At 33.9% G+C, this 13,247-nt stretch overlaps 1 protein-coding gene across 1 annotated transcript in view; it reads left to right on the top strand.

Moving 5' to 3' along the window:
• Positions 1–13,247, top strand: part of LOC129220057 (dynein axonemal heavy chain 5-like) — a 274,414-nt gene that overhangs the window by 66,986 nt on the left and 194,181 nt on the right. Inside the window, exons 22-24 of the mRNA XM_054854398.1 lie at positions 1,630–1,783; positions 3,193–3,356; positions 4,968–5,175. Coding sequence (XP_054710373.1) covers positions 1,630–1,783; positions 3,193–3,356; positions 4,968–5,175 — 526 coding nt within the window. The remainder of the gene's footprint in view (positions 1–1,629; positions 1,784–3,192; positions 3,357–4,967; positions 5,176–13,247) is intronic.

The following is a 13,247-nucleotide window of genomic DNA, read 5'->3' as shown; positions in this document are numbered from 1 at the left end:
GCCGTGTTTTTGAATTTTTCAGAGAATGTTTTTTTTTCCATGTTTAAAAAAATAAGTCGAACCTTTTAAAAATTCCTTTGTTTCACTTTTGTGGCTCTATTTACTTACAAATCCTCTTTCTAGACCTTAAATGCCTATGCTTTCAGTCAAAATATTTAAGAATGTGTATCTCAGTTAATACATCTATTCATGTTTTTTAGATCCTTCACTCACAGCCTTTTGAACGAGAACTTCAGGAACAAAGTAACGATGACGCTTGGTAAAACCGTTGTTTGCTTGACGCTGTGGGAGACTAACCAGTTGCGCCATCATTTATTGAGATTTTTTTTCTGGAGGGGGGAGGGGATTGTTTTAACTTTTGCGATTTTTTTCTAAAACCATTCTGAATAAAATTAAAAATCAATATTTCGAGTCATATGTCGGGTAATCTGACTAACAAATGAACACTTAAAAGCACAATTTCACTTTCAGGAAAACATAATATCATTAAGAACTGTAGCATTTGATACATAATACTGAAAACATAATTATTGATGTGTGTAGTTAAAAAAACAATTGTAGAACCTGTAGGATTCTACTTTTGGAAGACTTAAATGAAAGTAGGTGAAATAATACCGTAAATAAACATGTCTAAGCAGGTAAACAAACACGAAATTTTCCAGTCGTTGCGTTTTCGGAATGAATGAACGTAAAATAAAGTTATTATTGCCAACCCATCGATAAAAAAAAACTTTTCAAGTCTTATACAAAGTTTAAAAAAAACTGTTCATTCACATTGAATTGTGTTGATTCACCGGCTTACTCTCAAAGAAAAAAGTGGGAGCTCTTTTTGTGTGAATTCGTTAGGGTGGAGTCTTTGATTCGAGCGTGATTAGATGTTAAAGAAATAGAGAAATCGGTTAAGTACTGCCCACTTCTGGTAAGTTGAGCTCCGCTGCCCGACCGATTCAACGATTCCATTAGTTGAATAGGGGCGAGGAGAAACGTCTTTAGAACTTACGGATTTAGTAGGCAGTGTTATTGCCCATTTGGCGAAGAATATTACTCTTCAGGTAAGAAGTAGCAAGTGGTACAGGATTTTCTGGCCGATAAAAGGGTTGCAAAAGTACCCCAACTCTGCGCCTAAAAATTCCTCTTCTTACTGATTGCTCTCCTTTGAAAGAAATGGACTTGCTCAAGGCCATAGCTCAACTTCACGGAAATGGACAGTAAACTACAATACGTTGTTGTTGTCTCGTGCCAGCTAAGCTGACAATTTGGAGTGCACTGCTTCATTTTTCCAACTGTACCCTGTACCGTAATTTGGTGTGAAGTCTGACTTCCATAAGGTAGGCAACTGTTCACAGCATAACAGCACATTCACACAGAGAAAGAACAAGAACAGCAGAGAAAAAAGACATCCATGCAAGATCCGGGATTCGAACCAAAGTCCTTCCCATACGCAATCAGACTTCACCGACCACTAGACAAGGCGGCTAGCACTACAATACGTTGAATAAACGGAATCGCCCATTCAATGGAGAAATTAAATGTTGGCAACAAAACACCAACCCCCTATGATTAGTTCGGTTAACATTTCTCGCTAAAAAGGGTATACTTGGTTCTAAATGGAAAATGTTTCCGTTCCAGGTATAATGCTCCTTTCAAGAAACAGATCCATAAATGGGTACAAGATCTTTCTAATACTAATGAGTGCTTGGAAAGATGGCTTTTCACGCAGAATATGTGGGTTTACCTTGAAGCGGTGTTCGTCGGAGGTGATATCGCTAAACAGCTACCTAAGGTGCCTCACTACTCTTGCATGACGAGCACATATTTTTGCACATTTCATTTGCAACTGTAATTCAACACAAATTTTTAGTTTTTGGATTTTTAGTTTAAAAAAATCTTGCACATTTTGAAATCGTATCATGTTTTATCAAAGATAATTAACCATAATCCTTCAACTGTGAGGCGATTCTTTTTTTTTTTTTGTAGTGTTAGTAGTGAGGTAGGGTGTATGCTAACCTAACAGCATGTTTCTAGTGCATTCTACAAAATTTAGCATATTAAAGTAGTAAAATTTCCATCTAATTTATTTAAGGGGGAAAACCAGTTTAGACCGGTCAAAAAATCCACTTTTTTATGTCATAAAACGTTCGTAAAGCTATTCAAGAATATGTGGCGAAATTTCAGTTAAAAATTCCAATTAGTTCAACGTTCACAGAATTGTTTTTTAAACGCGTTTTTCTCGAAACAACTTTTTTTCAACTGGTGGGCATTCTAGCTCAAAGAGTTTTTGATCAATTGTTCTAAAAATTTGTGTGAATATTCTTTATTTAATTATACTCTATATGAACCTAACTCTTTGATTATATTATTAATAAAAAAAATTTAATGCAAGAAATGTTTAAAAAAGTTAGAAAAACAAAACATTGTGACCAAACACCTCAAAAACGTGTTCTTTTCCGCTTTTTTGATCACAATTAGGTTCATGTTCTAGGGAAATATGTTGTTTACAGGAAAGAAAAATTGTAATGATTACAGACAAAAATTGTGGTTTCGGTAATGCACACCAGCAACAAGCTCTGATGGCGACCGCCCATAGACAGCAGCTTCTAACTCCACTAATTCTGGTGGAAAGAACTTGAAAAAAATGCAAGGTGTATTTCAAAAGATAAATAAAATATCCTACAAGTTTTGAAGAAATTCTGATTATTTCTTTCCTGTTAAAAAGAGTCACGTAAAACACTAAAATTTTGGCCTACTAAACTGGTTTTCCCCTTAAATTTTATTGAAACGGTACCGGGAGGACCTACAGCTTTATATAAATAAAACTCAAACTTCAAATGTATGTAAACTAGGAAACTACCGTACTGATTTCATTGAAATTTTCAGTTAGTGCTGTTATGAATTATTGACCGTTTCGAAAAAAAATCAATGAATACTTGTTTTTTTTTTATCCGAAATTAAATTTTAGGACCCAAAAATGGTTCTTTATTCTCGGAACAATTATCGTACAGCCTCCATTTTAGTTTCATTGGAAAGTTCGTATGCATATAAAGACCTATATGCAAACATTACGAAACGTTTGAATGCAGAAATCGAATTACTTTGTGGTGTAGGACACTGCCTCACCAGTTAAAGGTTAATTTGATGTATAACTTCCTTGGTGAAAAAGGACATCAAAATAATTTTTTTTATGTGTTACAGGAAGCAAAGAGATTCAATACTATTGATAAGTCCTGGGGTAAAATCATGATGAGAGCTCACGAGAAAAGCAATGTTGTTGAGTGCTGTGTCGGTGACGACACTTTAAAGCAGCTGCTGCCATATTTGCAAGAGCAGCTGGAAATATGTCAAAAATCCTTGGCCGGGTAAGTTATTCGTAATTTATTGTAAATAGATTGCTCTTTTGAATATTTGCAAGGCAGACATTGTACAAAAAAAGAATTTAGTAGTACATTAAAAATTTAAAGTCTTCAAGAACACCTTATGACAGGGCAATGGTTTTTATTGGAGATCTTAAGATTACTTTTCCAAATGGTATACTTTAAATATGTTTATTACGTGGAATCGTCTTCTTTACTAATAATAAAGCTGAAAGTCTCTCTGCCCGGAGGATGTATGTAGGATGTCTGGATCTTTGTGACACGCATAGCGCCTAGACCGTTCCGCCGATTTTCATGAAATTTGGCACAAAGTTAGTTTGTAGCATGGGGGTGTGCACCTCGAAGCAATTTCTTGAAAATTCGATGTAGTTCTTTTCCTATTCCAATTTTAAGAACAAAACTATCATAAAATGAACGAATAAAGTACGAAATTATCATAACGTGGAACCGTAACATGGACACAAGCCAATTGGCGAGATACGAAATTATCATAACGTGGAACCGTAACATGGGTACAAGCTAATTGGCGATAAAATTCACCATACATTATTTGTAAATATAAAGGCGAACCAAAAGACCTTTTAATTTTTCTATTACGGGCAAAGCAGTGCGGGTACCACTAGTTTTAAATATAACCTTTATTCTAATCATCCAAACTTGAAATCGTTTTCATGTCTATGGTCTAACATTTTGGTCGCACGTTCAATCGTACAGCTTTACAATGTACCTTAGAAATGTCTCTAGAAAATACATAAAAATTGTATAAATTTAGTGACATAATAATAGTTTCGAATAATCAGCTGCAAGTTTAGATGTCTTAGTGATTGTAAGAATTCTTTTTTTGCGTAGTCGCTTTCATTTACGCCATATGATCTATTGTTGAAACTAACTTCCAAATATTGGGCTGATTATTTTCCAATGAACATCATATGCATTGATATTCGTTCACTGTATTTAAATCCTGAAAATCTCTATTCTACAAATCTATTTTGCAAAGTAAAAAATTGTTTTCAATTTTTCAAAAAAAAAAAAAAAGAGCGTGGTTGAAAACATAGGTGAGTTACTGTTTTTTCCTTAATTTTGTCTCATTTCCTATGAAAAAAATCTTAAAAGACGTTCAGTAGCTGTTTCGTTTTCGATGCTGACGTCACAAGTGAACAAGTCGCTAGATTACCAGAACAAAGTTTCACGACATTGCCAAGTTTCGCCAAATGAATGTTTTATTTAGCTAACAAGTCCCGTTAATCATTCAGTTAAAAATCATCAAAAGGCGATATCTTGTCAGAAAAGACGACCAGGCGCTCCGATCCAAGATGGCTTTCTGCACTTGTGACGTCACAAGATGAAAAATTTTGTTTTAGAAATTTGACATTCAAAAATATTAATTAAAATTTAAATGTTGGGAAATCAAAAGTGGTTTTTGGCTCAATTCTTTTTTTTTTTGCTTATTCTGCATATTCTTTTTTCTTTTTTCAGTGACTAAAAGTAGTACGTTTGACTGAAGGAAACATCCTCATTATTGAGACCAAACTTTTTCTTTTGTTGTTGTTTTTTCTCTCCAAAAGCTATTTACATTTCAGTAAAAACATTTTACAGGTACTTAGAGAAAAAGCGACTCATGTTTCCAAGATTCTTCTTCGTTTCGGATCCTGCTCTCTTGGAAATTTTGGGTCAAGCCAGCGATTCACATTCCATACAGTCTCACTTGTTGAGTATCTTCGATAACATTAAATCACTCATCTTCGATGATCTAGACTACAATAGAATCACTGCAATAGTTTCATCAGAAGGAGAGATGATTAAGGTACGTCAACCATTCAGTAAAATCTGAAATTGAAATAAGAATAGAATTTACTTTTGAGCGAAAACTTAACGTGAGAGAAATTACGTTACAGCACTTAAAATTGCAAAACAAATAGCATACACGTGTTTCGAGGTTACAAAAGCCTCTTCATAAATGAAAAGATTTAAAATTCTGGTATGTTAGCCATCTCAGCCTTCTATGATCAGCTACATACTGGTTTAAATTTCAGAACGGTTTCCACATCGCCCCCGACCTACATCCATAACAACTACGGTGAGAATCAGAGTTGCAACTAGAGGGAGTTGAGGTTGACTCTAACCACATAATTCTTGGCTTTAAGATATATCGCCATCATAATATATTGATTTATATACATACATATAAGGCCAGAATTATTTCCCCGTCCTTGGAGACAAATTTTGTTTGCACTAACGATAAGAAGATACTATGCCGTGGGCAGGTAAACAGCAGTATCTGTAGAAATGGGTTTCCAAAACATTTGAAGAAACGCATTTCGGATTCGATACTGACAATAGAAAAATATTAAAATATGCCATTATTTTTTTTTTCCGCTTTTTTTTTTCATCGGAAACCAAAAGAGCAAGCTTGTACAATTTCACTAGCGTAAAATAGATGAAAAAAGGCAATAATAATAATAATAATAATAATAATAATAATAAATAAATAAATAAAATAAAAAGAAATAATTTGATTTTTGACATCTGGAATTCAAATTATGTTTTTCGCAATCACGAGTGTGTGTGTGTATGTAGGCGTGTGTGTTTGTGTCTGTGTGCAGGCATGTTTGTGTATTTGTGAGTGTATATGTGTGTAGGTATGTGTGTGTGTAGATGTGTGTATGTATGCGCGTGTGTGTAGAATATGGACGCAACCTGGAGACGGTTTTCGCTAGAGGAGTAGCATCGTGAGGCCGGTCGGTGGTGGTGCTGCAGAGGGAAGCGGGGGGAGGGGAATAAAATCATAGGAATTCAAAACAGTCAAATGAGAACAATAAGCAATGTGATTGCTCAAAAAAAAAGGCCAAAAAATTTTAAAAAATGCAGTTACTGCCCTTTACCTGGCCACGGCAGTATTTTAACTCATACATCTAACCCTTCACATAGCAAAAGAATTCACTCACATCATTTTCTTTCGTATTTCAAATTATTTTACGGATAATAATGGGTCAAGGATGTGATCATGATATGTTTTACATGCATGTCATACATTTATCCTGCATTAATAACCTAAGGTTTATAACTTACAAGCATACAAACCCTCAAAAAAAAAAAAAAAAAAAAAGAAACATATATATCTACTAGCTGACCCAGTCACGCGTTGCTGTGGCTGATAATAGAAAATAAATTTTTACTTATTATTTTTATACGATCAAATCAATATTTTTAACAATGCTGGAAAATATTCAGTCGATTTTAAATTACAGGGAATTGAGAATGGTCGTGTTTGGCCGAAGTAGGACTACTAAATTACTAACTAACTAATTATTACTAAAGTACTAACTAAATTTTCTACAGTGAAAGCATTACTTTCTATACTTACGTTTATTAAATTTAGTGAGTATCACTGTTAAAACGATTCAGAATTGTTCCTGGAAAATAATGGGCGGCTAAGGTGACATATTTCTATCAGTGAGATACCTTCAAAAATCAGAAACGTTTTCCAATAAAATTCAGTAACATTTCTGAAATTCTCCTTGAAGCCTCCTGAAAAATTCAGAAATCTTCCCGCTTGTAGCCAGTCGTGTTTCCCGAACATTAGATAAAACTTAAGTAGGTATAACATAACAGCTTGGCACTTTACTGATTTAATTAGAAAATTCCATAAGAAATATTGCAAACATGGCCTTAAGAGCAAACTTAGGTAGGTATCATATAATAGTTTCGCACCTTTATGATTTATTAAGAAAACTCCATAAGCTGCTTCGCAAACATGGCCAAAGCAAACCCAGAATTGCAAATATGTACCACGAATTTTACGCGCTTGCAATTCTTGCAAAGCAAGTAGTTCATACTCATTCGCTCTCTTAGTGAGCTAATTAGCATGGACGAATATACATTCCGTAGTCGAACGGAAGCCAATACACTTTATTAATACGTTCAGTTAATCTTTGAACTGGCAGCTAAAAATATTTTTTACAACAGTGAGAAACTGCATTCGTGCAATGTGTAGCAATTCAGAGAACGTTTTGACGATGTTACTTGATTTTTCCGATAAGTTGATAAAAACCACTGAAATCCTGAAACGTTACACGGAAATACTCAGAAACGTTTCGGAAATTTTTTGCTGTGTACTTACTTCGTCCAATGGTGCAAAATAACTTGAAAGTGGTAGGCAAAGTATCATAATGTTGAAATTAAGCATTAACCAATATACAGTTTTTGTATGCACATTTTATTCATCTCAGTTTTAACTATAGTTTTCAATCAATGACTTCTCACAAAATATACTAAATAAACTGATAAACTATAAAAGTGGAATTTTAAAAATAAGGTAGATAACATTGATTTCGAACTATTTTTTCGATTATTTCAAATTATTAAAATTGAAAATTATCTTTGTACTCATTTGTTCACATAACTTTTGGTTAATCTGTCTTTTGCTAACACGAACAGATTTGATGGTTTTTCCACACCTGAGCAGGTTACATGTAATTACCCATAGGAGAAACACCTACTTTCCTTGTCCAAATCGACATTATTGTTTGGCCTTGAGATCTATTAATGGTTATCGCGAAGGCAAAGCGAAGCGGAATATGAAGCCTTCTAAATTGTATTGGAGATTCTGATGATATTAATGGAATGCATGGCAGAAGGATGATTCCTCCTTTAAACTTACCCATCAAAATTGCTGCTTCAAGAGCATTTCCGGTGACCCTTTTGATAACTATACGTGTATATTTGTGAAAACCTGGGTGGATTTAAATTATGGAGAAGATTAATTGGTGAATAAATTTTCAACTGGAGATTGTGTAGTGTCATTCCTGGTATATACAGAGAATTTAAAATTTAGTTGGAAACTTTAATGATTTGTTCTAATCAGCAATTGTATCGATTTACTTAATTTTTTTCAAATTACCGGGCAACAACTGTTGCATTTAAAAGTTAAATGCGTCTGCATCAACGTTTTTTGCTGCCAAAATAACGCGATAACAGAGGCAATCACAATAAAATAAATTAAATTTATTCGGGAATACACTCTCAATTAGTTCACTTTTCGTCTCAACAGCAGTGCAGAAATTGTCAGGGTATTTTATGTACTGTGTATTTTGATACATTTCAATTTCACCGTTTCCAACACCTAGCAATTGATTAGAAAATTCTTGTGCAAATAGATATTTTTGCGTTTGTACTCGCATGTTCATGGTCAACCGTATCATCTCAAAATTCGGCTATCAAAACGATTGTTTTAAACATCCGTTGATTTCATCGGAATAACTGGTATTGTCTGCCGGAAGTCCCCAGACAGTATTCAGACAATACCACCTAAAAGTTTATCGTTGCCTATCAAATCTTGCATAATCCTATGATGTGCTTCGAATGCATGCTTTTACTTACGAACCATAGTACACTTACCCCAAATTATAATGCAATATCTTTTCCAACACTGCAGCAATTCCGCGTTTTTTCTTTAATGTTACACATTGCATTTGGTTTGTTATGAATATCTAATAGGCAAATTTTAAGCTGAATGTGCTGTTCGTCTACCATCTAAAAAAGATAGCAGCAATGCCTGACGATGCAATTGTAACTGCAATTTTCTGTTGCGAACGTATTTTTGCAAGAATTAATGTTATTAAAAATTTCTTGGGGGGGGGGGGGGAGAAAGAAAATAAATGTTTTCCGCTTAAATTTGGTAACCTTCCAGAAATTATCCTGGAATATTTTCGAAGAAATCAGTAGTCATCTGGTTAAAGCCAGTTATGATTCTGGCATATTTAGAGAAGCCTAACGTAGGTTTAATGTAAAAGTCTGGAACCGTCTTGGTTTTCCAATTAAATTCCCAAAGCATTAATGCGAACATTGCCTACGCTAAGACAAACTCTTGAGCAAGTAGCCTAACGGTAAAGCGTCAGCAGTTCTTTCAAAGACTCCGTGATCCAGACATCTTTTCGCTCTCATTGGGAGCTGAGACGATCTGGACGAACCGTGATCAAACTGAAACGGATACACCTATTAAATACATTCAGTTAATCTTGATACTGGTGGAGAAAAATATTTTTCACAATAGTGTGAAATCTGCAATTTCAAGCAATTCAGGAACCTTTTTGATAAATATAGTTGATTTTTTCAGGAAGTGAATAAAAAGCTGTAAAATCCCGAAATGTTCTACAAAAATGATAAATAACGTTTCAGGTTTTTTTAGCATATTGTTTTTAGCAGTAAGTCAAACGATGTTAGAGTTATATCAATTAATTAACTTACACCGCCATCTATTAAAATTTTTTAGAACTAAACAATTAATTCACACCATTATTGTATATTTAATACTTAATTTGCAATAAAAAATTATATAAACTATCCTATCTTTTAAGTTGGACCAAATGACGCATTGGTATGAAATTTGATAAAATTCGGTTGAGTAGTTTCGGAGTTTACCCCGAACAAACATCGTGACACGAGATTTTTATATATATAGATATATATAAAAATCTCGTGTCACGATGTTTGTTCGGGGTAAACTCCGAAACGATTTTTATCAAGTTTCATACCTATCTGTAATTTGGTTCAACTTAAAAGATAGGATGGTTTTTATAATTTTTAATTGCGAATAAAATGTTTATTACACATTAATATTGTGTAATAATTGTTTAGTTCTATAAATTCTTAATAGATGGCGGTGTAAGTTAATTAATCGATACACCGTTGTCATCGTTTGACATCTACACTGTAAAAAATGCCATAACGTTCCTGATTATTTCCAAAGAATGTTTCTGGATTTTACAGGTTTTTATCCACTTCCTGAAAAAACCAAGTATATTCTTCAAAAGTTTCCTGAAATGCTACGAGTTTCACAAATTCAGACTTCTAACCGTTGGGAAAAATATTTTTTACCACCAGTATAAAGAATAGCAGGGCCTATTTAATAAATGTATCGGCTTCGTGAGTAATAATGATCTGCCCGTATTGGGTAAACTCCCAAAGCGGGCGAGTGTGTTTTTGGGTTCCTTTCCTTTCCTTTCCTTTGCCGGAATTGCAGGCGAGTTAGATTCATGGTACTTCCTTGCTTTTCGGCCTTAGATGTGGCTAATGCTTTCAGAAGCTTCTTGGCGTAGCTGGAAGGTGCCAAGCAGTTATTTTAAACGAGCTTAAGTTTTATGTGAAAGGGCCAGACATACGGCTGGCATTATAAGCGGGAAGAACTTTGAATCATTCAGAAATATTCCAGGATAATTTGTAGAAGATTACTAAATTGAAGCGGAAAATATTTCGTTTTTTTTTTCTTTTGCTAGATATTTTTTACATCATTAAGTATCATGTATGTTAAATCATCCTCAAAACGTTTTACTCTTGAGTTGATGAAAATTTACAAATAATACTATGTTACGGATATCGATGGTTATCAATAATATCGCAGTAGAAACGATAATAGAGGCCACATTTTTCAATGTAAATGTCAAATTCTACAAATCAAGTTGAAATTGATAAGCGGCGGTATGGGGAAGTTATAGTGGAACTTTAAATGAAATTGTTAAAGGACTTAGATTTTTGCGTTGTGTGAAATATGTATGTATAACCCATTCGTATCACGATCCTCCCCAGTTTGTGCACGTGCATAGAAAAAGGTAATGTATCCATGGTGACTTATCATCTGGGATTGGAGATATAAAAATGGTACCTGGATAAATGAGGACACAAATTGTAGATAAAAAGACGATTCATTTACTGTTACTTTGGGGACATGACTGGCTGGTGCGGATGCCGGCGATCTCCTTCCATTAACTCCACATATATCCGGACTCCAGAAAAATTGGTCGATCACTCAATGGAACGCTTCATATCATCACTTTGGGCATGGTTCAGTTCTTATATCACAGTTCTGATCCCGGTGAGCAGCGGGCATCCCTGTCCTATCCATTCCTAGAGGACCTCTTTCTCATTCACAAAAACGCAGTTGAAGAGTCCATGCATAATTCCACACTCTCTGGTCATTTTTATCTTTCACTATTCAGGACCGTAGTGGAGCGTTCAGGCGATTCTTACATGTCCGCCGGTCATCTGATGTAGAACTTATTTCATGGAGATTCCATTTTTATAACACAAAAAGACGGGTGATGAAAGTTGTTGAAGAGAAAAAAAGGAGACACGACAATACAGGCAACGGATGTGGCTCAACTAACTTTTTCCCACGTGCGCCACAGCCGAGCTCAACTCTGTGTTGCCATACACATTTTTAAAACATTTCGACCGAAGTGCTTCTTCTTCTGTCCGAGAGGAATGGAGGTCAGCGTTGCGTACATAGAGATCAAGGATAGTGGAGAAAGAGAGGAGATCCGTAAAATATATGTCGAGCTTCACGACATATTCTCCCCCCTGACACAGTTAAGAAAAATTTAAAGCCAAACAAACAAAAAACGAAAAACCCAAAAAAATTTTTTTTGTATATGAAACCCTATCACTAACCAACATCTCGCATCAACCAGTCACTTACATGGGTGCTTACATAAACCAGTACCTCAGACGGTACCTTTGAAAAAGCTTGATTAAACAATCATAAAAATATACATGATATACAAAATGGAAGTATCTAGAAATTCATACATACTTATATGCAACAGAACAGTATGTCAGAAAATAATTTGTTGATGACAAATTATTATTATTATTATTTTTCCACAAGCATATACCCTCAAGTGATAACTCGAGTACTTCACTCAAGAAGGTTCAACTCGTTGTACTTAGTCTTAATCCTGATTTTTTTTTTTTTGATACTTCCACATAAAAAACATTAGTTTCAATTTTAAAAAAACATGAGAAAAATTTTTTTTGAAATCTTCACAACCAAACATTTTCAAATGGTGACAATAGTACGTAAAATAGTGTATAAGTTTAACTAACATTTAATCAAAGTATATTCGACTATGCTTCACAATTGTTATGAATGTATACTCCTCCTTTGTATTCATTTTAATTGCAAAATTTGCATCAGTGGCAAACACTATCTTGACAGTTCACCAAAAAAGTTCTTAATTTCAGTCACTAAAATTTTTTTTTGAAGAAAACAAAATTTTTTTTGAAAAGTTCATTTGGCTTTGATGTTGAAAGATGATTGTCACAATTGCTCATAATTAAACTGTCATCTGATTGTAAATTACCAATTTTTTTTATACACACTGTACTTCAATCAAATTTTGTAAAGACATTAAAAATTATACACAAACAATGCAAATTAAAATATTGAAAAAAAACTATGTACAAAATATTCGAAGACACCAGTTTTCAGATCACTCCAACACAGCCATGTGTATTTGTAAGTTCAAACTGATTATGTGTGAACACAAATCACTTCAATCCTTTGGAAAACATCACAATATCCTCCCCTTAAAAATTTTGCAAAAGAGGTAAACTAAAGTGTATGAAACAAATATTAAACCAAATAAAAACCAAGAAATTACCTTCATAATGAAAATTTAAGCTGCCATCACCAATGAAAAAATTTAAAATAAAAAAAAAACACGACCAAAGTTCAAAACAAACAAGATCTGTAAACAAAACAAATATGATGCCAGCATCAAAATAACAAACGTAAACAAATAAAGTTTGAATTGAAGAGAAAACCTTAACCTGATCAGTGTGCACCCTGACTCAAGAAAAGTGAAAAAAATTATTGACAACTTCTTAAGTAATACCTTGTTTTATACACTTGAGTTTGTTCCTCGACATTAGAGCTATTTCCCTGATAATGTTGTTTCCTATGGATTGCAGGTCTTAATCTATCAACATGAACTTTAAATGTATTTGCAAAAGAGTTGTTGGCAAACCTAATTAAATAATTCACTGCGTTACATCTTTTAATAACCTGATATGGCCCAGTAAATTTTGGTTTAAATTTGT

The sequence above is a fragment of the Uloborus diversus genome, chromosome 4 (genome assembly GCF_026930045.1).
Source record: "Uloborus diversus isolate 005 chromosome 4, Udiv.v.3.1, whole genome shotgun sequence".
Taxonomy (NCBI): Eukaryota; Metazoa; Arthropoda; class Arachnida; order Araneae; family Uloboridae; genus Uloborus; species Uloborus diversus.
This window is presented reverse-complemented; position numbering and strand designations above follow the sequence as displayed.